This window comes from Anarhichas minor, unplaced genomic scaffold (genome assembly GCF_050575085.1).
Source record: "Anarhichas minor isolate MPS153535 unplaced genomic scaffold, ASM5057508v1 ptg000101l, whole genome shotgun sequence".
Taxonomy (NCBI): Eukaryota; Metazoa; Chordata; class Actinopteri; order Perciformes; family Anarhichadidae; genus Anarhichas; species Anarhichas minor.
In genome coordinates this window covers 108,567-135,149 of record NW_027466547.1, presented here as the reverse complement: position 1 = coordinate 135,149, position 26,583 = coordinate 108,567, and the positions used below count along the sequence as shown (strand labels likewise).

Genomic DNA, 26,583 nt, shown 5'->3' with positions numbered 1-26,583 from the left:
GGAATCTCTTCTTTAAATTGAGCTACAGACTAGATGTCTATCTAGTGTAGAAACAGTAAGAATTCAAAAGTTTTTAGACAAAAGAGGGTTCTGTGAAATTAAACGTTCTATTTTAATTGCAGAACAAGGTGGAGGGTTAAAACGGTGAGCAGGTTCCTGTTCACTCTGACAAGAACTGCTCTGCTCTCATGACGCCGTCCAGACCGACAGCATCGCCATGGAAACATATCACCCACCGCCAGGTAACCCCCGCCCCCCCGAAATAACAAACAGTGTTGCTTCTTCAAGATGTAAAATATTTTATTTTCTGTAAATTATTCTAAATCAGATTCAACATTTTCCCAAAAAACAAAAAACATCATCACTCTGTTTATGTGAATATTAAAAACAAAAAAACAAGGCTTCATGTCGTTGAACTGTACACAGTCTTGATAAAACCTCATATGTACACAAAACAAAGTGAAAAAACTAAACATAAAAACGCCTGCAGCCAAAATGCTGGGTGAAAAAACACAAAAAAAACACGACGTTTTCATCCAATGAGAATGCAGCGCGACAGGAAACTGACGGGCAGGTGATGAAGGTGACGATGAGAATGCTAAGGTCGCTGTCGGTGGAGTGATTTCTAAACATTTTGTCTTTCCTTTAAATTTATAATACAGATATTTACAGGCTGAGACTCCGGACCTCGAACTCACCGCGTAATTAGAAAATAGCTTCATTCAGTAATAAATACAAAAAGAACAAAATCTCTTATTTTACAGGAAATTAACAAAACACAGGAGGAGGAAGAGGTGGAAGAGGAACCACATATGTTTCTGTGGGCATTGATCTGTTTTTGTTGTTTTATATGTTTCTTAATAGTGCAACTTAATGACGAAGACATTCTGATAGTTGACATTTACATCTGTGGTCATTTTTACACAATATACACAGAGGACCAGCCTCGACATAAGCCCCGCCCCCTCACCTGTCAAATCATCCAACACCACCAGAATTAGCCCTGCCCCTCCTTCCAAACATTATTTCATGTGTGATCAGGTTTATTATCAATATATTGACTTCTGATATGAAGTGTAACTCCACCCACATGGGGGTGAGAGACAGACAGACAGATAGAGAGACAGCTGTGTCTTCAGTTCATCCATTTACGGCAGTTAACGGCTCCACAGTGACACGAGATCTTATGTTGATCGTCCTCCAGGTCAAACTTGTAGTCATAGGATAGCTGACACAGAGAGAGAGAGAGACAGACAGACAAAAAGAGAGAGACAGACAGAAAGAGAAAGACAAGCAGGTTGATATTAAAAGGACAGATCATTATATTAGAAACAAGTCTTTAGGCCGCGGTCTTTGGTCCAATGATTTATATTGATAATCCTATTGATTTAAATAGATTATTCCTATTGATTTAAGTAGATTATTCCTATTGATTTACATTGATTATTCCTATTGATTTACATTGATTATTCCTATTGATTTACATTGATTATTCCTATTGATTTACATTGATTATTCCTATTGATTTACATTGATTATTCCTATTGATTTACATTGATTATTCCTATTGATTTATATAGATAATCCTATTGATTTACATTGATTATTCCTATTGATGTATATAGATAATCATATTGATTTACATAGATAATCCTATTGATTTACATAAATAATCCTATTGATTTATATAGATATTCCTATTGATTTACATTGATTATTCCTATTGATGTATATAGATAATCATATTGATTTACATAGATAATCCTATTGATTTACATAAATAATCCTATTGATTTATATAGATATTCCTATTGATTTATATAGATATTCCTATTGATTTACATTGATTATTCCGATTGATTTACATAAATAATCCTATTGATTTACATTGATTATTCCTATTGATTTACATAAATAATCCTATTGATTTATATAGATACTCCTATTGATTTACATTGATTATTCCTATTGATTTATATAGATACTCCTATTGATTTACATTGATTATTCCTATTGATGTATATAGATACTCCTATTGATTTACATAAATAATCCTATTGATTTACATAAATAATCCTATTGATTTACATAAATAATCCTATTGATTTACATAAATAATCCTATTAATTTACATTGATTATTCCTATTGATGTATATAGATACTCCTATTGATTTACATAAATAATCCTATTGATTTACATAAATAATCCTATTGATTTACATAAATAATCCTATTGATTTACATAAATAATCCTATTGATTTACATAAATAATCCTATTGATTTACATTGATTAATCCTATTGATTTACATTGATTATTCCTATTGATTTATAGAGATAATCCTATTGATTTACATTGATTATTCCTATTAATTTACATAAATAATCCTATTGATTTACATTGATTATTCCTATTGATTTATGCTGATTATTTGTACCTCTTCTCCTCTCTGGATGCGTCTACAGGAGCTGATGATGATCTTGTTCTCCTTCTCCACAGTGACCACCTCTGTGATGCAGTTCGGAGAACACGAGTGGTTGATGTACCTGTCAATCACAGACAGAGGGCAGGTCCTTTATATGATGACAAACAAACCACAGCTTCAGATGCTGGTTTGAGTTTAAAGAAAATGCGTTGGAATGCTGAAATGAATCGCAAAAAATTTGCTGAAAATACAGAAATGGGAGACTACCTGTCTGAAAAATGTTGAAGGCCAAAAGCATTAAACTGCAGTAATGAAAACCCTTCTAGTTGAAATGTCTAACTGGCAGACTTGGAAGCTAAACTGTATTATCGAACGAAGCTAAGAGCTGAAATACAATGCAGGAAAAGCTTGAAGCTAAACGATTTTACTGTCAAAGTAATAGTAGTAAAAGTAGGAGTAGAAGTGGTAGTAAGGGTTGGACTGAGTGGGTGAGAGAGGGGGAGAGGAGACAGAATCATAATGTTTGAACTAGTGCTGGGCAAGTTAACGCGTTATTATCGCGTTAACGCATTCATTAATTAACGCCGACAATTATTTTATAGCGCGTTGACGCATTTTCTTATTTTTTTTTATTTTGAAAGTCCATTGCTCACTGGCAGCGGTGGAGGAATGGAGACTACTGGACATCGCTGCAGTAAAGTCAGCAGACACTCAGATCACCGTAGTCAACTCAGCAGACACTTAAGTGCACCTATATGCTGAAATTCACCGCAAACGCATTCAAACGGCACAGATCGGGAGCAAGCAAAGGAGTTAGCGGAAAGATTAACGTGAGACAATATCCGGTTTCTTCAGACGAACATCCGGTTTTCAGAATAAGATGCCAACAAAGTATGAATTATATTCACATCAAGTATAAAACATGCTGCATCTCGTGAGTTAAAGGGAAAATACACCTAAATTGTGGGTAAAGTGTCTTTATTCTTTGATCGCTGGGTCATCATCATCACCTCTGAGTTACAGCATTATAGTGATGAACAGTCAGAGCTGCATTCACATGCTCTCACTGTCATGAAGACACAACACACACATGTAGATGAAACGTGTGAAACATGTTGTTCCTGTTGCACAGCAGTGGAACGTTTCACACACAGTCACACACTGAGCACAGATAGTGAAGAGATAGAACTGCTGCTGTGTGAAGAGAACACTGCTGCTAACAAGAACCTGATGTGTTTAAAGTGTTTACAAACCAAATGTTATTGACCTTTAGTTCATATAGCAGTACTTTCAAAATAAAAGTGCGCAATACACTACTTTTGAATTCATTATTGAACTTTGAGCATAACAATGAGATTAATCGTGATTAGGGTTAGGGGTTAGGGTTAGGGACTTTTCCCCTTTCACCACCCCCCCCCCCAATCTCCTCTTCACTCTAGCGATGACATCACGCACTCTGAGCTGTGCTATACACACCCATTATAAAGTCAGAAAAGGACTGAAAAAATCATAAAAGTTAAAGTAGATAAGTGCTAAAAACATAAGGAAGAAATAGTAGAGGAATAAAGAATCAGCATTCCAACAATTAAGGATTAGAACGTTCTACACGATTAAAGACGCTTCTTATTATCACACACACACCTACTAGAAATATGTTCATAACACAATTGGTCTCACCTGGCTGGTCCTCCAGTGATGGTGGCGTCGATCACAAAGTCGTTATCGATCCGGAACATGTACACACCTCGGTTCTACACACACACACACACACACACACACACACACACACCAGTATACATTGGGTTCTAGGTAAAAACACAATGTTGATAATTTGTTTATTTCTTTGATATACACAAGTAAAAAGAGAACAAACAAATAAATATATTAAAAACTAAAAGACAGAAATAATGAGCTGTAAATGAACCAGAGTCTAGCTGAATATCTCCTAACTCTAGAGAAACATTGATGTGATCAGTTTTTGTTAATCTGTGTGTCTGTCTGTCTGTGTGTGTGTGTGCGTGCGTGTCTGTGTGTGTGCGTTACCTGTGACTCGTACAGCCTCTCCTTACGATTGGCTACTTCACTCCTGATGATGGTGCCGATGTACTCGATGACCATGGTGCATTTCTCAATGTCTCTGGCAGCGTAGAGACCCAGACCCTACACACACACACACACTCTCTCTCATTAGTGATTTGTCCTTCAGTCAGTCAGGTGTTCAGTCTGTGGACCAGGTTCCTCACCTGTATACGAGAGCGAGCCAGGTAGACGCTGGTCTTCCACTCGGCCTTCATGCGTCGGTACTGAGCCGACTTGGAGTGACGTCCCTGATGAGCCGCCGCCACCGACTCCCCCGGAGACAGAGAGATGACGCCGGGCACGAGGCCCACGATGGAGCCCACGGAGCCCTGACACCTGGGAGCGCTGCTGGTCAACAGGTTGGGTCTGACACGGAGACACACACAGGTAGGACATCACTCACCTGTCTCTGAACTGATCCACCAGTACAGGCATCTATCGGTACAGGTATGTATCAGTACAGGTGTGTATCAGGACAGGTGTGTTACCTCTTGGTTTGGGAGGCTTTGGGTTCAGAACGGGCTGATCCAGAAGGGTTGAAGGCCAGAGGCCACTCCATGAGAGGGTTCCTTCCATAACGAAAGGTGTAACGCTCACAGGTCTCCACACCTGGCAACTACGCACACACACACACACACACACACACACACACACACACACACACACACACACACACACACACACACACACACACACACACACACACACACACACACACACACACACACACACACACACACACACACACACACACACACACACAGGTCAGTATGATGATTATGATATTACATATTATGTGTGTGTGTGTGAGAGAGAGAGACGTACAGACTCCAGGATCCTGGTCACTGCAGACGTCGTCAATCCAAACAGATCTTCTCCTTTCAGGTAAACTGGGAAAAGCTTCAGAGTCCCACTGGAGGATCTCATCTGTGATACTGGTCCCAGTATCTGGTCCCACACAGCTGGAGAAACAGACACACACAAAGAGACAAAAATAATCTCAGATGGTCACGTTCACAGGTCATTTTGATCGGCTGCCTGCTCCCAGTCTTGTGTAATATGAGGTGATGTTTACCTTTAGGAGTTGTTCCGGTCAGGATGAGGTCATTGTATCCCGTCTCCACCACCTTCACTTTAAACAGTGGCCGGCCCTCGTCTTCCTCAATGCAGCACATGTACCGACAGCGTCTGCAGGCGCACAGTGATGATGTCATCATCCAAACCAAAACGTTTAATTCGGGAAAACCACTAACGATTGATTGATTATTATTTCCTGTTTTCATTCAGAAAGACTTCCTGCTTTTCTCTGCTTTTCACAATAAACTGAATTTTTTATAGATCAAACGATTAATGTAGAAAATGACTACAGGCGAGTGTAGAAGCAAAGCATCATGGGAGTTACCTGTTGCTATGCCGCATGCTCCAGTAGATGCGGTTGGTGTGGTAACCAATGGGGAAGATGGCGGCCTTGTTGTGGAAGGCCTTCATCTGCTGTGGGAGGAGCCTCCCGATGGCAGTGAACAGCAGGCTGCCGACCCTGAAGGTGTGACGCCGCTCGCCACGCTGCACCACGGCGGCGATCTGCCGCGCCTCGTCCCGCTGCACGAACACCCGGCGGAACACAGCGAAGCACCACAGCTCACAGTCGTACGGGTCACAGACCGCCGAGGGGTCACAGCTCGGCCCCCCCGGGGTGGAGGAGGGGGAGTCGCTGGAGGAACGGTCCGCTCCAACAGGACCCGACCTGGGTTTATGGAGCTGACACAGCATCGTCTTGTCCTGGAGGAACCAGCAGTGTGTGTTAGTGTTACTGTGTGTGTGCTACTGTGTGTGTGTTACAGTGTGTACCTTGAATAAGGTGCAGTGGGCCTGCATGTGTGTGTTACAGTGTGTTACTGTGAGTGTGTTACAGAGTGTGTTACTGTGTGTGTTACAGTGTGTGTTGCAGTGTGTGTTGCAGTGTGTACTGTGTGTACCTTGAAGAAGGTGCAGTGGGCCTGCAGTGCACAGGTGAAGTGGTAGGTGTTGGTGCAGCGGAGGCGGTTGCAGCCGCTCGTGGCTCCGGTCTTGTGACAGTGAGCACAGCGTAGAGACAGACTCCTCCTTAGAGCCAGCTCCACGTTGATCAGAGCTCCGGCCTGAGTCTCGTACACCTCGCTGGACCACAGAGCGCAGTTCAGGTGGACCTGAGACACGGAGAGAGACACGTTATCAACTGATCCAGACTATCATCAGAGACTCTGCTGGTTCCTGAAGGTTCAGACTCACCCACAGGTCCAGGTCCAGGTTCAGCAGTCTGGCCGGTCCGTCTGTCTGCCCGTCACCCTGCTGGTTACAGAAGCAGCACCTCCGCTGGTCTTTGGGTAACGGATCAGGACGAAGACACGCCCCCAGTTTATTCAGTAGTACATCCACTTCCTCCTCCGTTGGCATGGCAACCGTCTCGTTAGGAGTGCAAGTGCCCCTGGGATAAAAGAGACATACAGAACAATGCTAACAGGCTAACCCGTGCAATGTGATGCCGACAGGCTAACCCGTGCAATGTGATGCCGACAGGCTAACCCGTGCAATGTGATGCCGACAGGCTAACCCGTGCAATGTGATGCCGACAGGCTAACCCGTGCAATGTGATGCCGACAGGCTAACCCGTGCAATGTGATGCCGACAGGCTAACCTGCTCAATGTGATGCTAACAGGCTAACCCGTGCAATGTGATGCTAAAGGGCTAACTTGCTCGGTGTGATGTTAACACTATCACAAATCAAAACCCACCTTCATAGAACTGTTTTTAATGTGTGACGAATGTGTGTTCTATGTTTTTAGTGTTTAGCTTTTTTACGATGATTTTAATGTTTATAAAGTGTCTTTGACAATTTTGAAAAGCGCTATATAAATAAAATGTATTATTATTATTAATGGGCTAACCTGCTGAGTGTGATGCTAACAGGTAAAGTTTGTCAGTGTGATGCTAACAGGCTAACCTGCTGAGTGTGATGCTAACAGGTAAAGTTTGTCAGTGTGATGCTAACAGGCTAACCTGCTGAGTGTGATGCTAACAGGTAAAGTTTGTCAGTGTGATGCTAACAGGCTAACCTGCTGAGTGTGATGCTAAAGCTCCAGCGTCTCCAGCGGTTACTCTTCATCCTCTTCCCGTGGCGAGACGACAGCGAGTCGTCTCCTCCTGGGACCGCCCGGGGGCGGGGCTTCAGCTTCACCTTCACCTGTAAACCAAGTACAGAGTCAATTTATCATCTAATCAATCAACCGGATGATCAGCTTCAACTTTTGATAATCAAGTCACCCACCTTGAGGCTGTCCATGCGGGGACTGGTCTCCAGGGTGATGGCGGAGGCGGGGGGGAATGAGAGTGAAGGGGGGGAGGTTGGAGGAGGTGAGGAGGGAGTGTGGAGGAGGGAGTGGACGGCGATGGTGGACATGTTGCTGGTGTACTGGTGCTGCACTCTGCTGGGAGGGACTGGGACGGCAGCCTGAGGACAGAAGGACATCAACTGTACGCCATGACATCATCAAACATCAGAGGTGTGTCACTTCCTTTAGATGGTACATCACTCAGCTGATCACCATGACGGACTCCTGATCAATAATCACTAACCTGATCTCTCACCTGGTTCAGAGCTCTTCTGCTCTGCAGGTCAGATGCGTAGAGAGACGAGCAGTTTGGACTACAGAACATCAAGCTGGATCTGGACTGACCCTCCTATAACACACACACACACACACACACACACACACACACACACACACACACACACACACACACACACACACACACACACACACACACACACACACACACACACACACACACACACACACACTGACTTCCTGTCTGCCATCTTTATTGTTTCACTCTGTGTTACACAGTTCTCTACTGCGTCCAACCTGTTTGAGCTCCTTGACGATTCGGACTCCGTTTCCCAGCAGCACCTCGCAGTAGCTGCAACACTGAGGCCTGGCAGTAGAAGCGCCACCATGTTGGATATAGTCCATGCTGACACCTGGAGGCAACACACAGACAGAAGATACAAAGCTGTCAATCACAAGCTTGCTTGTGTGTGCATATGTGTGTGTGTGTGTACAGACCAGTGTTTCCAGCAGCATCTGGTCTCTGTTGATTGCTTCCTGTTGAACTCTGCGAACACATCAAACAGTCAGTGTAACGTTCAGAATGATGACTTTTATTACATGTACATACAGTATTTGACCCACCTGTGTGAGTGGTACTCTAACTCCAGCCAGCAGACCAAGAGAGCTCCTCCCGGTGCCGGTGGCTCTGCTCAGCTGGTAGTCAGAGGGGACGGGGACCAGTAACAGCTCGGCTACCGCCGCCATCACGTCTGCTACAGTCTGTAAACAGAGTCACAGTGATGTCATCAGGAGGGAGGGGCCACACATGAACACACACAAACACACACACACAGATGTTTACCTGAGCTGCAACAGGGTTCAGGGTTATCGCTATGGTTACCAGGTCTGTGTTAGAGCATGAGCGATGACCCTGATGGTTAGGCTCCGCCTTCACTTCCTGTTTCACTGCAGAGCCCGGACACACACACACACAAAAAAAAAAGTAAGAAATGAATTATTTTAATGATGTGTTGATCTTTCTTTTCTGTTTCCCACAACCACGACGACTCCCGCCGTGACGGGTACGGTACTACCGCCGTGACGGGTACGGTACTACCGCCGTGACGGGTACGGTACTACCGCAGTGACGGGTACGGTACTACCGCCGTGACGGGTACGGTACTACCGCAGTGACGGGTACGGTACTACCGCAGTGACGGGTACGATACTACCGCAGTGACGGGTACGGTACTACCGCAGTGACGGGTACGGTACTACAGCAGTAACGCGTAAAGTACTACCGCAGTAACAGGTAAAGTACTACTGCAGTAACGCGTACGATATTACCGCAGTAACGCGTACGGTACTACCGCAGTAACGCGTACGGTACTACCGCAGTAACGTGTAAGGTACTACTGCAGTAACAGGTAAAGTACTACCGCAGTAACGCGTACGGTACTACCGCAGTAACGCGTACGGTACTACCGCAGTAACGCGTAATGTACTACTGCAGTTACGCGTAATGTACTACTGCAGTAACACAAAGTATCTGGAGCCTTGTAAGACTGCTGTTAACTGACCTTTTCCCCAGGCACAGGGCATCATGGGTATTGTAGGTGAGACGCAGGGCGAGGGCGGCTCCAGTTTGATCCAGGAGAGGTCGGGGTACCTGCTGACCTCCTCGTCCGCCACACTCTCTGGAGAAGACGACGGGACAAAGCCTTCAGGGCTGTCACGTCCTGACGAGTCGTGAACTCTGTGGAGGAAAACACACGAAGAAGAAAGACGAGTCAGGGAAACGTGTCACCACCCGGAGAAAAGGCCAAAGACGAGTTTAAATAAGCGTATTATTTTGAGAATTATAATAATAAAGAAGAACAAACATGAACATTCTCCTCAACCTTTAAATGTCCGTAAAGATGAGTTTTAATCAGGACTCAGTGGGCGGAGTTTACCTGAGCTCTTCTTGGTTGTTGTGGGGCGGGGTGGGCAGGGAGGCGGGGACATCTACTGTTTTGGTGCCGTGGTTTAGAGCCAGAAGCCCCTTCCGATTCTGCTTCACACCTTTCAAAGAAAAAAACAAAAAAAAAACACATTTTCAGTTAAGATCAGTGATAAACTGCAGATTCAAGCCTTAAAGACGAAGCAGTGGGTCTAAAGAACACACTCACCCTCCTGCTCCGTCAGCTCCTCCGTCGTAGCGAAGCCATTCACCAGCTTCTGCCTGGTGACGGGCGGGGGGGTGGGGGGCAGGGAGGCGGGAGGTGTGGGGGGGTTACTGAGGTTATTCTGCTGGAGACAAGAGTTAAAGTTCAGAATCAGTGAAGGAGGAAGTGAAGCTGAGGTAGTAGTACTGTACTGTAGTACTATCCTGTAGTACTATAGCACTGTACTGTAGCACTTTAGTACTGTCCTGTAGTACTACTGCAGTAGTACCTTGTATATGAGCTGGGAGTAGTAGTCCGTGACTCCATCCAGGACTCCGTTACCGAAGGAGCCGCTCATTGTGGAGTCTCTGCCCAGAGAGGAGCTCCCGTACGGGGGGAACAGACTCAGGTCCACCTCCAGAACCGGCTCCATCAGGGGCATCACCGACAGCTGGGGGGGTGGGGGCAATCAATAATCAATACAGATAATCAGTGAGCTATAAGACACGTTTAGCATTAAGATCAATCAATATCTGATCATCAATGAATCCTCTGTTTTAAAATCATACGTTAGTTAAAGGAGGCGGTCTAGCGGAGGTTAAAGGAGGCGGTCTAAAAGAGGTTAAAGGAGGGGGCCTAGAGGAGGTTAAAGGAGGGGGCCTAGAGGAGGTTAAAGGAGGCGGCCTAGAGGAGTTAAAGGAGGCGGACTAGAAGAGGTTAAAGGAGGCGGCCTAGAGGAGGTTAAAGGAGGCGGCCTAGAGGAGGTTAAAGGAGGCGGACTAGAGGAGATTAAAGGAGGCGGACTAGAGGAGGTTAAAGGAGGCGGACCAGAGGAGGTTAAAGGAGGCGGACCAGAGGAGGTTAAAGGAGGCGGACCAAAAGAGGTTAAAGGAGGCGGACCAGAGGAGGTTAAAGGAGGCGGACCAAAGGAGGTTAAAGGAGGCGGACCAGAGGAGGTTAAAGGAGGCGGACTAGAGGAGGTTAAAGGAGGCGGCCTAGAGGAGTTAAAGGAGGTAGCCTAGAGGAGTTAAAGGAGGCGGCCTAGAGGGAGTTAAAGGAGGCGGTGTAAAAGAGGTTAAAGGAGGCGGCCTAAAAGAGGTTCAAGGAGGCGGCCTAAAAGAGGTTCAAGGAGGCGGCCTAGAGGAGGTTAAAGGAGGCGGCCTAGAGGAGGTTAAAGGAGGCGGCCTAAAAGAGGTTAAAGGAGGCGGACTAGAGGAGGTTAAAGGAGGCGGACTAGAGGAGGTTAAAGGAGGCGGACTAGAGGAGGTTAAAGGAGGCGTTCTAAAAGAGGTTAAAGGAGGCGGCCTAGAGGAGGTTAAAGGAGGCGGCCTAGAGGAGGTTAAAGGAGGCGGCCTAAAAGAGGTTAAAGGAGGCGGCCTAAAAGAGGTTAAAGGAGGCGGACTAGAGGAGGTTAAAGGAGGCGGACTAGAGGAGGTTAAAGGAGGCGGACTAGAGGAGGTTAAAGGAGGCGGCCTAAAAGAGGTTAAAGGAGGCGGCCTAAAAGAGGTTAAAGGAGGCGGCCTAAAAGAGGTTAAAGGAGGCGGCCTAAAAGAGGTTAAAGGAGGCGGCCTAGAGGAGGTTAAAGGAGGCGGACTAGAGGAGGTTAAAGGAGGCGGCCTAAAAGAGGTTAAAGGAGGCAGACTAGAGGAGGTTAAAGGAGGCGGACTAGAGGAGGTTAAAGGAGGCGGCCTAAAAGAGGTTAAAGGAGGCGGCCTAGAGGATGTTAAAGGAGGCGGTCTAAAAGAGGTTAAAGGAGGCGGCCTAGAGGAGGTTAAAGGAGGCGGACTAGAGGATGTTAAAGGAGGCGGTCTAAAAGAGGTTAAAGGAGGCGGTCTAAAGGAGGTCAGAGGACCAGGTTGGTCTACCTGTCTGTCGCGGGTCATCAGTGGGTCAGAGGAGGAGGAGAGAAGCGTCTTCTCCTCTTCCTCCTTCTTCCTCCTCTTGTTTTTAGAAGCTTTATCTTTCTCCGGTCGAGCGAGTCTCTTACAGCGCTGAGTCTTCTTCCTGCCAGCCGAGTCCAGGAGATCTCCTGGACCTGGACCGTCTATCAGGACCTGGAGGATAACCAACAATTCAGAATTAATTAACTAGCTTCCTTTTGCTGCTAGTAAACACAAGTCAAAACGAGGTGGTCATGTGACCTGACATCACCACAGATACCAGATCAATAAGATCATCGACAGAGTTAACTAGTTTACAGCTAGCTTATAACTAGCTTAACTAATTCTCAACTAGCTCATAACTAGCTCAACTAACGTATAGCTAGCTCAGCTAGCTCTCAAATAGCTCATAACTAGCTCAACTAGATCTCACACAGCTCAACTACCTTAACTAATTCTCAACTAGCTTATAATTAACTTAACTAGCTAATAACTAGCCTAAATAGCTAATGAATAGCTCAGTTAGCTCACATAGCGCATCATTTCTAAGAGGTCATTAAAGTTAACCCTCTCCTCACCACGTTGCCATGGGAGCCAGGCCCGTCGTCTTCCTCAGAACGAGCACTCTCACTGGACAGCTGGCGGGCAGTGGGCGGGGCCTGTCTGGTGGGGGCCATCTTGTCCTTCAGCAGGTGTCTGAGGAGCTCCTTCCCAGTGTCTCCACCATGGAGAGAAGAGGGTGGGAAGAATCCATCACCCTCCTCCATCTTCACCAGACCTCCTCCACAAGCTCCTCCCTCCTCACGCTCCTTCTGCTGGGACATGAAGTACTGAAGTATAAATATACAATACATACTATCACAGTAATATCACTTGACTTCAGACCCACCTTGACCTCCAGACGAGCTGCAGACAGGGGACCTCTCTGACACTCCGCGCCCAGAGACGAGCCTCTCTGCTGGGCTGCGGAGATGACAGACAGCTGCCTCTCCAGCTCTGACGATGGAGCCAGACCGGAGAGGGAGGAGTTTACAGAGAAGCAGAGTTCTGACTGGTCCACGCCGCCCCGGGTGGGCGTAGAGCAGGAAGTGTCTGACAGAGCCGGAGTGGGCGGAGCTGTGGTGTCATCAGAGTGCGACGATAGCGGCGTCCTGGCTCCTCCTCCTCCTCCTGCCGTGTCGTCTCCGGCCCTCTTCCTGCTCCTCTTCTTCTTTGTTTTGTCGTCAGGGATGATGTCAGAGTAGAGCTGGATGAGGGAGGCTGGGCCTCCAGAGGAGTAGCAGCCAAAGGAGGGGGGGAGAGAGGTAGAGGGGGAGGAAGAGGAAGAGTCTAGTCCAAACCGATGAGGGGTGTGGGGGTCCATGGGGGGCCTGGTGTGGGGGTGCATGGGGGACCTGGTGTGGGGGTCCATGGGGGGCCTGTGCTCAGGCAGGGCCCTGCCCCGTTCTGCTGTGGCCCCGGGTCCTCCTGTGAAGCCCTGGTAGAGGCCATGGTGCTGTGGGGGAGGTTTAGCTGCTGGGGGGGACTGGAGGAAGTCCTGGGGCAGCTCAGAGCTGAAGAAGGGACCATCACTTCCTGGTGCTGACCCAGCAGGACCTCCAGGTACTCGATCCCCTAACAGAGGTCCAGATGGAGGAATGGCTGCTAGTCCAGCCTCAGGACCCATGGAGGCTCCTAGGAGGCCTTGTTGCTCCAGCTCCAGTCTCTGCTGCAGGGAGCGGTGACGCTCCACCTAAGAGGAGAAGAAGAACATCTATATGTTTCTACTTCCTGTTCTCTACAGACGAACAGCTGTATGTTTCCACTTCCTGTTCTCTCCAGATGAACAGCTGTATGTTTCTACTTCCTGCTCTCTACAGATGATCAGATATGTTTCCACTTCCTGCTCTCTACAGATGATCAGATATGTTTCTACTTCGTGCTCTCTACAGATTAACATCTGTATGTTTCTACTTCCTGCTCTCTACAGATGATCAGATATGTTTCTACTTCCTGCTCTCTACAGATGATCAGATATGTTTCTACTTCCTGTCCTCCACAGATGAACATCTGTGTGTTTCTACCTCCTGCCCTCTACAGATGAAAAGATATGTTTCTACTTGCTGCTCTCTACAGACAAACATCTGTGTGTTTCTACTTCCTGCTCTCTATAGACGAACATCTATGTTTCTACTTCCTGCTCTCTACAGATGATCAGATATGTTTCCACTTCCTGCTCTCTAGAAATGATCAGATATGTTTCCACTTCCTGCTCTCTACAGATGGTCAGATATGTTTCCACTTCCTGCTCTCTAGAAATGATCAGATATGTTTATACTTCCTGCTCTCTAGAGATGATCAGATATGTTTCTACTTCCTGCTCTCTACAGATGAACATCTGTATGTTTCTACTTCCTGCTCTCTACAGATGATCAGATATGTTTCTACTTCCTGCTCTCTACAGATGATCAGATATGTTTCTACTTCCTGCTCTCTACAGAATAACATCTGTGTTTCTACTTCCTGCTCTCTACAGATTAACATCTGTGTTTCTACTTCCTGCTCTCTACAGATTAACATCTGTGTTTCTACTTCCTGCTCTCTACAGATGAACATCTGTGTGTTTCCACTTCCTGCTCTCTACATATGAACATCTGTGTGTTTCCACTTCCTGCTCTCTAGAGATGATCAGATATGTTTCTACTTCCTGTTCTCTACAGATAATCAGATATGTTTCCACTTCCTGCTCTCTACAGATGATCAGATATGTTTCTACTTCCTGCTCTCTACAGAATAACATCTGTGTTTCTACTTCCTGCTCTCTACAGATTAACATCTGTGTTTCTACTTCCTGCTCTCTACAGATTAACATCTGTGTTTCTACTTCCTGCTCTCTACAGATGAACATCTGTATGTTTCTACTTCCTGCTCTCTACAGATGAACATCTGTATGTTTCTACTTCCTGCTCTCTCCAGAATAACATCTGTATGTTTCTACTTCCTGCTTTCTACAGAATAACATCTGTGTGTTTCTACTTCCTGTCCTCTACAGAATAACATCTGTATGTTTCTACTTCCTGTCCTCTACAGAATAACATCTGTGTTTCTACTTCCTGCTCTCTACAGATGAACATCTGTGTGTTTCTACTTCCTGCTCTCTACAGATGAACATCTGTGTGTTTCTACTTCCTGCTCTCTACAGATGAACATCTGTGTGTTTCTACTTCCTGCTCTCTACAGATGAACATCTGTGTTTTTCTACTTCCTGCTCTTGACAGATGAACATCTGTATGTTTCTACTTCCTGCTCTCTACAGAATAACATCTGTATGTTTCTACTTCCTGCTCTCTCCAGAATAACATCTGTATGTTTCTACTTCCTGCTCTCTACAGAATAACATCTGTGTTTCTACGTCCTGCTCTCTACAGAACAACATCTGTGTTTCTACTTCCTGCTCTCTACAGAACAACATCTGTATGTTTCTACTTCCTGTCCTCTACAGAATAACATCTATATGTTTCAACTTCCTGCTCTCTACAGAATAACATGTGTTTCTACTTCCTGCTCTCTACAGAATAACATCTGTGTGTTTCTACTTCCTGCTCTCTACAGAAATAACATCTGTATGTTTCTACTTCCTGTCATCTACAGAATAACATCTGTGTTTCTACTTCCTGCTCTCTACAGAATAACATCTATGTTTCTACTTCCTGTCCTCTACAGAACATCTCTATGTTTCTACTTCCTGCTCTCTACAGAATAACATCTGTGTTTTTCTACTTCCTGCTCTCTACAGAACAACATCTGTGTTTTTCTACTTCCTGCTCTCTACAGAATAACATCTGTGTGTTTCTACTTCCTGCTCTCTACAGAATAGCATCTGTGTGTTTCTACTTCCTGTTCTCTACAGATGAACATCTGTATGTTTCTACTTCCTGCTCTCTACAGAATAACATCTGTATGTTTCTACTTCCTGCTCTCTACAGATGAACATCTGTGTGTTTCTACTTCCTGCTCTCTACAGAATAACATCTGTATGTTTCTACTTCCTGCTCTCTACAGAATAACATCTGTGTGTTTCTACTTCCTGCTCTCTACAGAATAGCATCTGTGTGTTTCTACTTCCTGCTCTCTACAGATGAACATCTGTATGTTTCTACTTCCTGCTCTCTACAGAATAACATCTGTATGTTTCTACTTCCTGCTCTCTACAGAATAACATCTGTGTTTTTCTACTTTATGCTCTCTACAGAATAACATCTGTGTTTTTCTACTTTATGCTCTCTACAGAATAACATCTGTGTTTTTCTACTTCCTGCTCTCTACAGAATAACATCTGTGTTTTTCTACTTCCTGCTCTCTACAGAATAACATCTGTGTTTTTCTACTTCCTGCTCTCTACAGAATAACATCTGTGTTTTTCTACTTCCTGCTCTCTACAGAATAACATCTGTGTTTTTCTACTTCCTGCTCTCTACAGAATAACATCTGTGTTTTTCTACTTCCTGCTCTCTACAGATGAACATCTGTGTTCTCTGAGTGATGATGGTGTGATGTTTCACCTCCTGCATGAGCTGAACTCTCTGCCTCTCCTGCTGATCCCTCAGCCTCTCCCTCCTCTCCCTCTCCTGGAAACCCTCACTGAACGGGTTGTTATCGTCAAACTTCACCTGCAGGTCGTGGAGACAGAAATCAGCTCTCTGTGCTGAGGAGCTTCACGCTTTGTGCAGTTATAACCTTTGTGGTAACTCCATTAACATTAGATATTAAAAAGAAAAATCTTTTACAAAGTAAAAGTCAGGACAGGAACACAAAAAAGAAACTTGCTCTGTTGTTTCTCTGATCTCAGTTCTGAATTAAATATCAGAAAGCTGTTTGAAGGCACATTACTTCTTCAATGTTCTACCTTTGAGAACGTGGAGCTGAGCCGATTGGTCGATTGATCCAGTCGATTGATCCAGATGATCCCTTTTTTTAAATTGGTAAAATAAATCTTTTTGACTTTATTTCTCAATGTCTTCTGAAATTTTATAGAGGTTGTAAATTAGCATCAGATAATTGGATAATGAAAATGGTTAATTACAGGCGTGTGATCTGGTGAAGTTTTGTTGTTTCTCACTGAAACTCAACGTGAACAAACGTGTTGAATGAATTTATTTCCTCGTTAAACCTTCGTAGAGCTCCAGGTGAGTTACCTGAGGGGGGTCCCCTGCTGCTCCATTGGTTCCTCCGGTGGGGCCCCCAGTGAAGACTGCTGGGGGGGTCTGGGTGTGTGTGGGAGGCTGGGGGGCTTTAGGCAGGACGGGGGGGATCTGGAGTGGCATCCTCTGATCCATCAACCCGGGGGCCCCGCCAGCTGGGGTCCAACCAGGGGGGACGTTTGGGCCACGGGCCACTGTGAGGCCGCCCAGGTGGGTCTGCATGGGCACCATGGGCTGGGAGAAGGGGGTCTGGGGGATGGGGGGAGCTCCTGTAGCTCTCTGCTGCTGCTGCTTGGTCCTGTAGTCCTCAATCAGCTCGGCATGATCCTTCTGCTGCTTCCGGATCTGAACACAGACATCACAGAGATATTTGTTCATAAACTAACCAGGTAGCTCTTCTTCCTCTCACGATGAACACCATGAACACTGGAGCTCATTCTGACTCAACCACACATTCAAATACGCACTGGAGCACCGAAGGTGGATTAATCTGCTGCTGAAAATAGTCCCCAACAAACACCATTTCATTTGATAGAAACTACAGTGACCAGCTGTTTCAGTATTGATTAGTGTGTTAAAGACAGAAGCTGCACAGTTGGTTGTGTGTGAGCATCATGTGCGGGACCGTAGGCACAGAGGCCTTCAGGAAGCATGTAGAACTATGTGAGAGCTGTGGGACTTTACTGGTGTTGGTACGGACCAGTACATGTCCTGTATGTGCTGGTGTACCTGCTCCAGCTGCTTCTGGACTGCCCCCTGCTGCTCCGTGATGTTGCAGAGCTGGGCAGCGTCCTCCTCGGCGATGGCTCGGCCGGCCTTCTTGGCCGTTCTCTGTTTGGCCGACAGAGATTTCTTATTCTTGCGAAAACCTGCAATCTGGTCCTCCAGGAGGCGCTGCTGCATCTGCAGTAGCTGCTGCGTCTCCACCAACCACTCCTCGTACTGACGCCGCTGAGACTCGTCTGCAGGACACAGGACGGACTTTACACACCGAGAAAGGACTTTACAGGGACGCAGGAGACGTCTTTAGAGATTAATAACAATTGTGAAAAAACCACAAGAGTTGACCAGTTCTTTGGTTCTTTCAGTTTTTGGTTCTTTGTTTTTGGTGTTTATTTAACATCTGAATCAAGGGCCACGTTGTTGGGATTATGTTCTCATACTCACTGACGAAGCCCGAGCCGAAGCTGGGAGGGTTCGGTCGCACCAATGGGGCGTTCAACTTCCCGTCCTGACAGGAAGAGAAGACACAAACTCAGGAAACACATCGCGACGGGCAGAAAGAGATCCTATTCATTAGTGTTTCAATCAAACGTCATGTTGTCATGGTTCTACACACCTGAACCACCAGCTGTGGAGGCTGAGTCCCCTCTGAACCCGGAGCCACTGGGGCCTGCTGGAACCTGACACACACACACACACACACACACACACACACACACACACACACACACACACACACACACACACACACACACACACACACACACACACACACACACACATATAATGAAGAGTAATAAATGCTTTTTTAACATGAACAAAAAAAGAACCAGTCATCGGCTTTATCAGCTGTCAGCAGTGACACCTCGCACAAGAGGTCAGAGGTCGTCCTACCTGTTGATGACCATGGGGCTGAGTCCCAGGTTGCCCTGGGTCATGACCTTGTTGATGCCCTTCAGAGCCACCATCTTGGCCTTCATGATGGGGTCGGAGACGGAGTCAAAGTCTGCTGAACACAAACACACATCAAATGACCTTTCAAATTAAAAGCATAGCACCTTACAAAACAACAATGGTAAAAGATGAAACGGCATTAAGGTAAACAGGAGCACTTTAAAAAAAAAGGTCCGTCAGGTTCAGGTCTTACCCATAGTGGGTAACACAGGGTCTGTGGTGGACCTCTGTCTGATTAGGGCTTGCATCTGTTTCTGCTGCTGCTGCTCCTGGCGCTCCTGGTCCAGGAGGTCCTGCAGGAGGAGTGGCTGCTCCTCCAGGAGCAGAAGCCTGTGCTGGTCCTGGTCCAGGTTCTGGGGGAGGACAGCCTGGATCTGGGAGGAGGTCCCCTGGTGTGAAAGCTGGGTCTGAGGGTTGAGAAGGAGGCGAGGCTGGGAGGGTTGGAGGGACAGCGGGTGAGGCGAGGCATGAGGGCCCTGAGTAGTCAGACTGGTGTGGGCAGAAACTGGGAGACCCTGAAGGTGGGGGGTGAAGAGAGCTGAGGGAGGGGGTCCAAACGGCCTCTGCTGCTGCTGGAAGACAGACTGTTGACCTGCAGATGAATAAACACAGATCAATAATCTGTCAATACAATCTGTTAACTCAAAATATAGATCAATAATCTATCAATAATATGAAATACGGTTCACATTCATTACCTCCAGCCATGGGGGGGTGAACCCTGGGAGTCATGCCCGATGACAGAGCCTGTTCTTGGGTCTGGAGACAAACAGAACCTGGACCTGATGGCTGGCTGGAGCCTGCTGCCTCAGACCCTGGAGCTCCTTGAGGTCTGCTGGTGGTGACCACCCCAGCATGAGGTGTAGGTTGCTGGGTAGCAGAGGGGCCGTCCTGTACTTCCTGTTTGACGTGGCCGATCAGGTGGCCATCGGTCTGTGTGGACCCACCGCCACCATCCCTCCTCTCCTCCACCGGCTCCCCCAGCTCCAACTCCTCGTTGAACATGTCCTTCTTGTCTTCCAGATTGAGCTCGGGGTCGGCGTAGGCGATCAGGTCAAACTTCCCCGACAGCAGGAAGTCGTCGAGGTGGAGGTCATTCGGACCCAGATCCAGGTCTTCTTTACCTGAAACAGCCAGCACAAAGTTCGTCAATATGATTTATGTCATGATTCATCTACTCCGTCTTGGATCTGAGGACCCAGATTTGACTCCTGTGCTCTTACCGTCTTCAGGGTCCAGGTTCAGGTTGAGGTCCACCAGATCTTTCACCTCCACGTCTTCCAGGTCCTTCACGGCAGAGTCCTCCCCCTCCAGGTGCTCCTCCGGGAGCGTGGACTCTCCGCTCTGAGTATGCGCTGCTGCGTGGACCATGTGCTGGTGGTTCAGCTGTTCCATCACCATCGCCGGGCCCAGTGCCATCTCACCCATCCTGGCCCCCGGACTGGGTCTGACCGGAGACGGCTGAGGGTCTCTGGGGGGCAGCAGCGGGACCTCGGGCAGAGAGAAGGACATCCTCAGGCGGTTCTCGGGGGCGTGATGACGGAGCTCGATGTAGGGCTGTCCCATGATACTGTGCTGCTGGAGGGGGAGGGAGCGGGGGAGGAAGGGCTGGGGGACACCTGGGGGGTAGGAAGGGGGCCATCAGTGACTTTACAAAGAACTGAATCAATAAATGAGCCTCTACATCAATCAGAGAGAAGATGACATCATCAGGTTCACGAGAGACTCCAGCAGAGACCAGTCCACCGTGGACTTTAGTCTACAGGGACCAGTAGTCCTCATAATACAGGATGATCTGAACAATAGCTTTACCTTAAGACTACAATATATATATATATATATATAAATATATATATATATATATATATATAAATATATATATATATATATATATATATATATAAATATATATATATATATATAAATATATATATATATATAAATATATATATATATATATATAAATATATATATATATATATAAATATATATATATATATAAATATATATATATATATATATAAATATATATATATATATAAATATATATATATATATAAATATATATATATATATAAATATATATATATATATAAATATATATATATATATATATAAATATATATATATATATATATATATATATATAAATATATATATATATATATATAAATATATATATATATATATATAAATATATATATATATATATATAAATATATATATAAATATAAATATATATATAAATATAAATATATATATAAATATATATATATATATATATATATATAAATATATATATATATATATATATATATATATATATATATATAAATATATATATATATATATATATATAAATATATATATATATATATATATATATATATATATATAAATATATATAAATATATATATATATATATATATATATATAAATATATATAAATATATATATATATATATATATATATATATATATATATATATATATATATATATAAATATATATATATATATATATATATATATAAATATATATATATATATATATATATATATATTATATATATATATATATATATATATATATATATATATTTATATATATATATATATATATATATTTATATTTATATATATATATATATATATATTTATATTTATATATATATATATATATATATTTATATATATATATATTTATATGTATATATATTGTCGAACATATAGTTGTAGTCCCTGATGTTCTCCATGCAGCAGTTTTGTAATGGAGCGGTTCATAAACTCACCAGATATCATGTGTGGCTGAGCACCGGGAGCCGGGACAGGTCGGATGCCGGTGAACTCCACAGGTATCGGCCTCTTCATCTGGAAAGTGACTCCCTCCACCATACTGAGCACAGATCCATGCACCGCTCCCTGGGGAGGCCGTAAGAAGGAGTCCTGGAGACCCGCTGGAGGAACACCAAACCTGAAGGACCAAGAAAAAGACGAGTGAACCAGAACACATCATCAGATCAGGTCAGGACCAGGCTTTGAGGCTCTTCTCACCTCAGGACTGGTCCTCGGACTGGCAGCTCTTTTGGGGTGAACCCCCTCTGCTGCACCCCAGGGAAACCTCCAGGGAACCTGGGGGCCAAAGCCCCCGCTGCCCCACCAGGCCTCACTGTGCCGGGGTATGGGGGTGGGGGACGTCCAAACAGGTCTATTGGAGGAGCAGTGGAGGGGTCTGGCTGGGACCAGTGTTGTGGTGTGGCAGAACCAGGGACGGGTCCAGCAGCATGGGGTCCAGAGGGTCCAGAAGCTGCTTCCTGCAGACCTTTCTCCTGCCGTAACGCACTCTTCTGCTGCTGCTGCCTCAGGATGAGCTGCCGTAGACGCTGACGCTGCACAGAAACAGATAGAACAGTAGAACTCAGCAGAGCAGAGAAACCAGAACCAACAAGCCCAGAAATTAACCTTTCCAAGAGGTGAGACACCACATCAAAAAAGTCAGCTCTGATTAAAGAAACCAGAACATGAAAAATGACATGGAGGTCACCTGTCCCACCTGTCTCAGCTTCTCCTCCGAATCACCAAGCTGAGGCAGCATGCTCATTGGTCCATCTAAAGGAGCCACAGCCATCGCTGCCATCTTATTGGTTGTTGTCTTGTCCATCTGTGAGGGGTCTGCTGTCATGTGACTCTGCTCAAAGGGGTCGTGACTGGGAGTCTGACCCGCCAAGAAGACGCTCTCCTCTGACATCCCAGGGTGCTTCAGGGTCTGGTTGCTGGGGGTTGTGGGAAATAAGTCCTGCTGTTGTTGTTGCTGTTGTCTTCCTGGAGACTGCTGCAACTGAAGAGAGAAGAACAAAAATCAAACAACGTACGCTGCAGTACTACAGACACGTACGCTGCAGTACTACAGACACGTACGCTGAAGTACTACAGACACGTACGCTGCAGTACTACAGACACGTACGCTGCAGTACTACAGACACGTACGCTGCAGTACTACAGACACGTACGCTGCAGTACTACAGACACGTACGCTGCAGTACTACAGACACGCAAGCTGCAGTACTACAGACACGCAAGCTGCAGTACCACAGACACGTAAACTGCGGTACCACAGACGCGTACGCTGTAGTACAGACACGTACGCTGCAGTACAGACGCGTAAGCTGCAGTACTACAGACACGTAAGCTGCAGTACAGACACGTAAGCTGCAGTACCACAGACACGTAAGCTGCAGTACCACAGACACGTAAGCTGCAGTACCACAGACGCGTAAGCTGCAGTACAGACACGTAAGCTGCAGTACAGACACATAAGCTGCAGTACTACAGACACGCACGCTGCAGTATGCTGCAGTACAGACACGCAAGCTGCAGTACAGACATGCAAGCTGCAGTACAGACACGCAAGCTGCAGTACAGACACATTACGCTGCAGTAGACACATACGCTGCAGTACCACAGACGCTGCAGTACCACAGACACGTACGCTGCAGTACCACAGACACGTACACTGCAGTATGCTGCAGTACAGACACGCAAGCTGCAGTACAGACATATTACGCTGCAGTAGACACATACGCTGCAGTACCACATACGCTGCAGTACCACAGACGCTGCAGTACCACAGACACGTACGCCGCAGTACCACAGACACGTACGCTGCAGTACTACAGACACGCAAGCTGCGGTACCACAGACACGTAAACTGCGGTACCACAGACGCGTACGCTGTGGTACTACAGACACGCAAGCTGCGGTACCACAGACACGTACGCTGCAGTACTACAGACACGCAAGCTGCGGCACCACAGACACGTAAACTGCGGTACCACAGGCGCGTACGCTGTAGTATAGACACGTACGCTGCAGTACAGGCGCGTACACTGCAGTACAGACACGTAAGCTGCAGTACTACAGACACTTAAGCTACAGTACAGACACGTAAGCTGCAGTACCACAGACACGTAAGCTGCAGTACCACAGACGCGTACGCTGCAGTACTACAGACACGTACACTGCAGTACTACAGACACGTACACTGCAGTACTACAGACACGTAAGCTGCAGTACTACAGACACGTAAGGCGCAGTACAGTCACGTACGCTGCAGTACAGTCACCTAAACTGCAGTACAGACACGTAAGCTGCAGTACCACAGACACGTAAGCTGCAGTACCACAGACACGTACGCTGCAGTACTACAGACACGTACGCTGCAGTACTACAGACACGTACGCTGCAGTATGCTGCAGTGTAGACACGCAAGCTGCAGTACAGACACGCAAGCTGCAGTACAGACACATTACGCTGCAGTAGACACATACGCTGCAGTACCACAGACGCTGCAGTACCACAGACGCATAAGCTGCAGTACCAGACACGTACGCTGCAGTACCACAGACACGTACGCTGCAGTACCACAGACACGTACGCTGCAGTACTACAGACACGTACGCTGCAGTACAGACACGTACGCTGTAGGACAAATAAAAAGACATGTGGACACTGTGTTGTCCGTTACCTGGTGGTGTGTTGGGGTGAAGGTCACCGTCTCTCCAGACAGCCCTGGAACCAAAGGGGATGAACCGGATCCTGCAAGTTGAGGAGTGAAGATCTCCATTGGGGCCTGGCTGAAGGGCTCTGGGGCCTTCTGAGGCCGCGGTGTGGAGGGCTGCTGGGCGTAGGGGTCCAACATGGGTCGTGGTGTGGAGGGCTGCTGGGCGTAGGGGTCCAACATGGGTCGCGGCGTGGAGGGCTGCTGGGCGTAGGGGTCCAACATGGGTCGTGGCGTGGAGGGCTGCTGGGCGTAGGGGTCCAACATGGGTCGCGGCGTGGAGGGCTGCTGGGCGTAGGGGTCCAACATGGGTTGTGGCGTGGAGGGCTGCTGGGCATAGGGGTCCAACATGGGTCGCGGCGTGGAGGGCTGCTGGGCGTAGGGGTCCAACATGGGTCGTGGCGTGGAGGGCTGCTGGGCGTAGGGGTCCAACATGGGTCGTGGTGTGGAGGGCTGCTGGGCCTGGGGGTCTGTGTTCCACTGACTCCCCGGCGATCGAGGGAAGTGCTCGGTGACAGTGGGGCGGGGAGTCCCCGGGTTGGAGGCGTAAGGGTCGAGGTTTGGGAGGGAGGGGGACGGACGTCTGCTGGTAGACTGCTGGTTATACTGGTCCAGTCTCAGTGCAGGCGGTGTGGTGAGGTATGTGGGGTCAGAATGAGGGTGTGGTGTACATGGAGTCTGAGGGTTGGTGTAGGGGTCAGGCGAGGGCCGGGAGGTCAAAGGTGAGTGCTGGGTGAAGGGGTCAGACATCTGCTGGATGTAGTCAGGTCTGGGGGTACCAGGCGTCTGGGCATAGGGGCTGCGGTGGGGAGAGCCCAGTCCAGACAGCGGACTGGAGGGGAAGGGAGGGTCCTGCGACTGGGAGAGAGCAAAGCCCAGGTCTGTGGGTCTGGACAGGTCCCTCCTTCCTGCTCCTCCTGTGGTACCAAACACCTCCAGTTGAGGCTGGTGCTGAGGAGGCATGGGGGCTTTAAACAACCCGCCATGCACCAGTTCACCACCGCGACCGTACAGTTCAGACACCGCTGCACGGATGTTACTGCTGTTGTGAGGAGTCCGCAGGTATGTCTCAGCTGCTCGGATACCAATGTGTCGGGCTGAAGGGTCGGAGGCCGAGCCAGAGGGAGGACTCATCATACCGGCCCTGTTCTGCTGCAGTCCTGGGAGGAGAAAACAAGGAGACAGTCACTGGGAGGAGAAAACAAGGAGGAGACGGTCACTGGGAGGAGACGGTCACTGGGAGTAGAAAACAAGGAGGAGACGGTCACTGGGAGGAGAAAACAAGGAGGAGACGGTCAGTGGGAGGAAAAAACAAGGAGGAGACGGTCAGTGGGAGGAGAAAACAAGGAGGAGACAGTCGATGGAAGGAGAAAACGAGGCGGTGCCAACTGGGAGGAGAGTTACCTTGTTGGGGTCCGAGGGTCCTGGAGACGTCGGAGGTTTTGGAGTCGGGGGACGGTGCAGGAGAACCAAAGGCATCGTGGGCTGGGGAGGAGCTGAGGGAGTTGTGATGCTGGGGGACACCAGCCTGTGAGGAGGGGGGGCGAGTAGGCCCTGCTACTTTAATGTTGGGTTCCCATGGTGAGGAGGAACGGGAGGAGGGCGGGGAGAACATCTGAGGGGAGGAGGGGGGCTGATGGAGGGGAGAGGAGGGGAGGGGAGAGTGAGGGAGTGAGGAGAAGCCAGAAGGGGGAGGGGCTTGTGGTTTGAGGAAGACGTTGTCAGCCGGTCCCGAGCTCTGCTGAAGGAGGTGCTGTCTGGAGGCGTCGCCCCCAATGACGGGCGCCACGGGGCTTTGGCTGCCGGCGTCTGGAGAAAGACGTCCGGCGAGCTGCAGCTGCCTCTGCTGGAGGAGCTGCTCGTTCTTCACCTGCTCCAGCTTCTGACTGGCCTCCATCTTCGCCAGCTGCTTGTTCTTATGACGCATTTGCTAAAAGAGGGAAAATGAAACGCAGAGAGGAAGACGGACGGAAACACAGAGCGACACGAGTCAGCGTCTCTACGTCTCATCAGTTCAAACATGATGACATGGCAGCTAGTAATGCTCGC

At 47.0% G+C, this 26,583-nt stretch overlaps 1 protein-coding gene across 9 annotated transcripts in view; it reads right to left on the bottom strand.

The window, feature by feature from the left end:
- Window positions 1-279: 279 nt before the first annotated feature.
- Window positions 280-26,583, bottom strand: part of LOC142939544 (histone-lysine N-methyltransferase 2C-like) — a 60,358-nt gene continuing 34,054 nt past the window's right edge. For 3 of the 9 annotated variants that reach the window (XM_076082728.1, XM_076082736.1, XM_076082734.1), the window contains 39 exons: window positions 25,939-26,464; window positions 24,502-25,694; window positions 22,531-22,815; window positions 22,032-22,366; window positions 21,770-21,951; window positions 20,201-20,596; window positions 19,676-20,101; window positions 19,171-19,569; window positions 18,918-19,032; window positions 18,640-18,703; window positions 18,468-18,531; window positions 18,030-18,262; window positions 17,295-17,645; window positions 16,662-16,769; window positions 13,010-13,852; window positions 12,699-12,935; window positions 12,106-12,294; window positions 10,530-10,691; window positions 10,265-10,385; window positions 10,049-10,157; window positions 9,674-9,849; window positions 8,956-9,059; window positions 8,736-8,873; window positions 8,610-8,658; window positions 8,409-8,524; window positions 8,119-8,223; window positions 7,811-7,993; window positions 7,599-7,726; window positions 6,774-6,969; window positions 6,482-6,691; window positions 5,908-6,284; window positions 5,581-5,693; window positions 5,331-5,467; window positions 4,994-5,121; window positions 4,670-4,871; window positions 4,470-4,586; window positions 4,104-4,177; window positions 2,439-2,547; window positions 280-1,228 (listed from right to left, as the gene is read on the bottom strand). In XM_076082728.1, the coding sequence (XP_075938843.1) occupies window positions 1,136-1,228; window positions 2,439-2,547; window positions 4,104-4,177; window positions 4,470-4,586; window positions 4,670-4,871; window positions 4,994-5,121; window positions 5,331-5,467; window positions 5,581-5,693; window positions 5,908-6,284; window positions 6,482-6,691; window positions 6,774-6,969; window positions 7,599-7,726; window positions 7,811-7,993; window positions 8,119-8,223; window positions 8,409-8,524; window positions 8,610-8,658; window positions 8,736-8,873; window positions 8,956-9,059; window positions 9,674-9,849; window positions 10,049-10,157; window positions 10,265-10,385; window positions 10,530-10,691; window positions 12,106-12,294; window positions 12,699-12,935; window positions 13,010-13,852; window positions 16,662-16,769; window positions 17,295-17,645; window positions 18,030-18,262; window positions 18,468-18,531; window positions 18,640-18,703; window positions 18,918-19,032; window positions 19,171-19,569; window positions 19,676-20,101; window positions 20,201-20,596; window positions 21,770-21,951; window positions 22,032-22,366; window positions 22,531-22,815; window positions 24,502-25,694; window positions 25,939-26,464 (9,093 nt within the window). In that variant the 3' untranslated portion in view covers window positions 280-1,135. The remainder of the gene's footprint in view (window positions 1,229-2,438; window positions 2,548-4,103; window positions 4,178-4,469; window positions 4,587-4,669; window positions 4,872-4,993; window positions 5,122-5,330; window positions 5,468-5,580; window positions 5,694-5,907; window positions 6,285-6,481; window positions 6,692-6,773; window positions 6,970-7,598; window positions 7,727-7,810; window positions 7,994-8,118; window positions 8,224-8,408; window positions 8,525-8,609; window positions 8,659-8,735; window positions 8,874-8,955; window positions 9,060-9,673; window positions 9,850-10,048; window positions 10,158-10,264; window positions 10,386-10,529; window positions 10,692-12,105; window positions 12,295-12,698; window positions 12,936-13,009; window positions 13,853-16,661; window positions 16,770-17,294; window positions 17,646-18,029; window positions 18,263-18,467; window positions 18,532-18,639; window positions 18,704-18,917; window positions 19,033-19,170; window positions 19,570-19,675; window positions 20,102-20,200; window positions 20,597-21,769; window positions 21,952-22,031; window positions 22,367-22,530; window positions 22,816-24,501; window positions 25,695-25,938; window positions 26,465-26,583) is intronic. The other 6 variants (XM_076082730.1, XM_076082737.1, XM_076082731.1 and 3 more) reach the window with 5 other exon arrangements.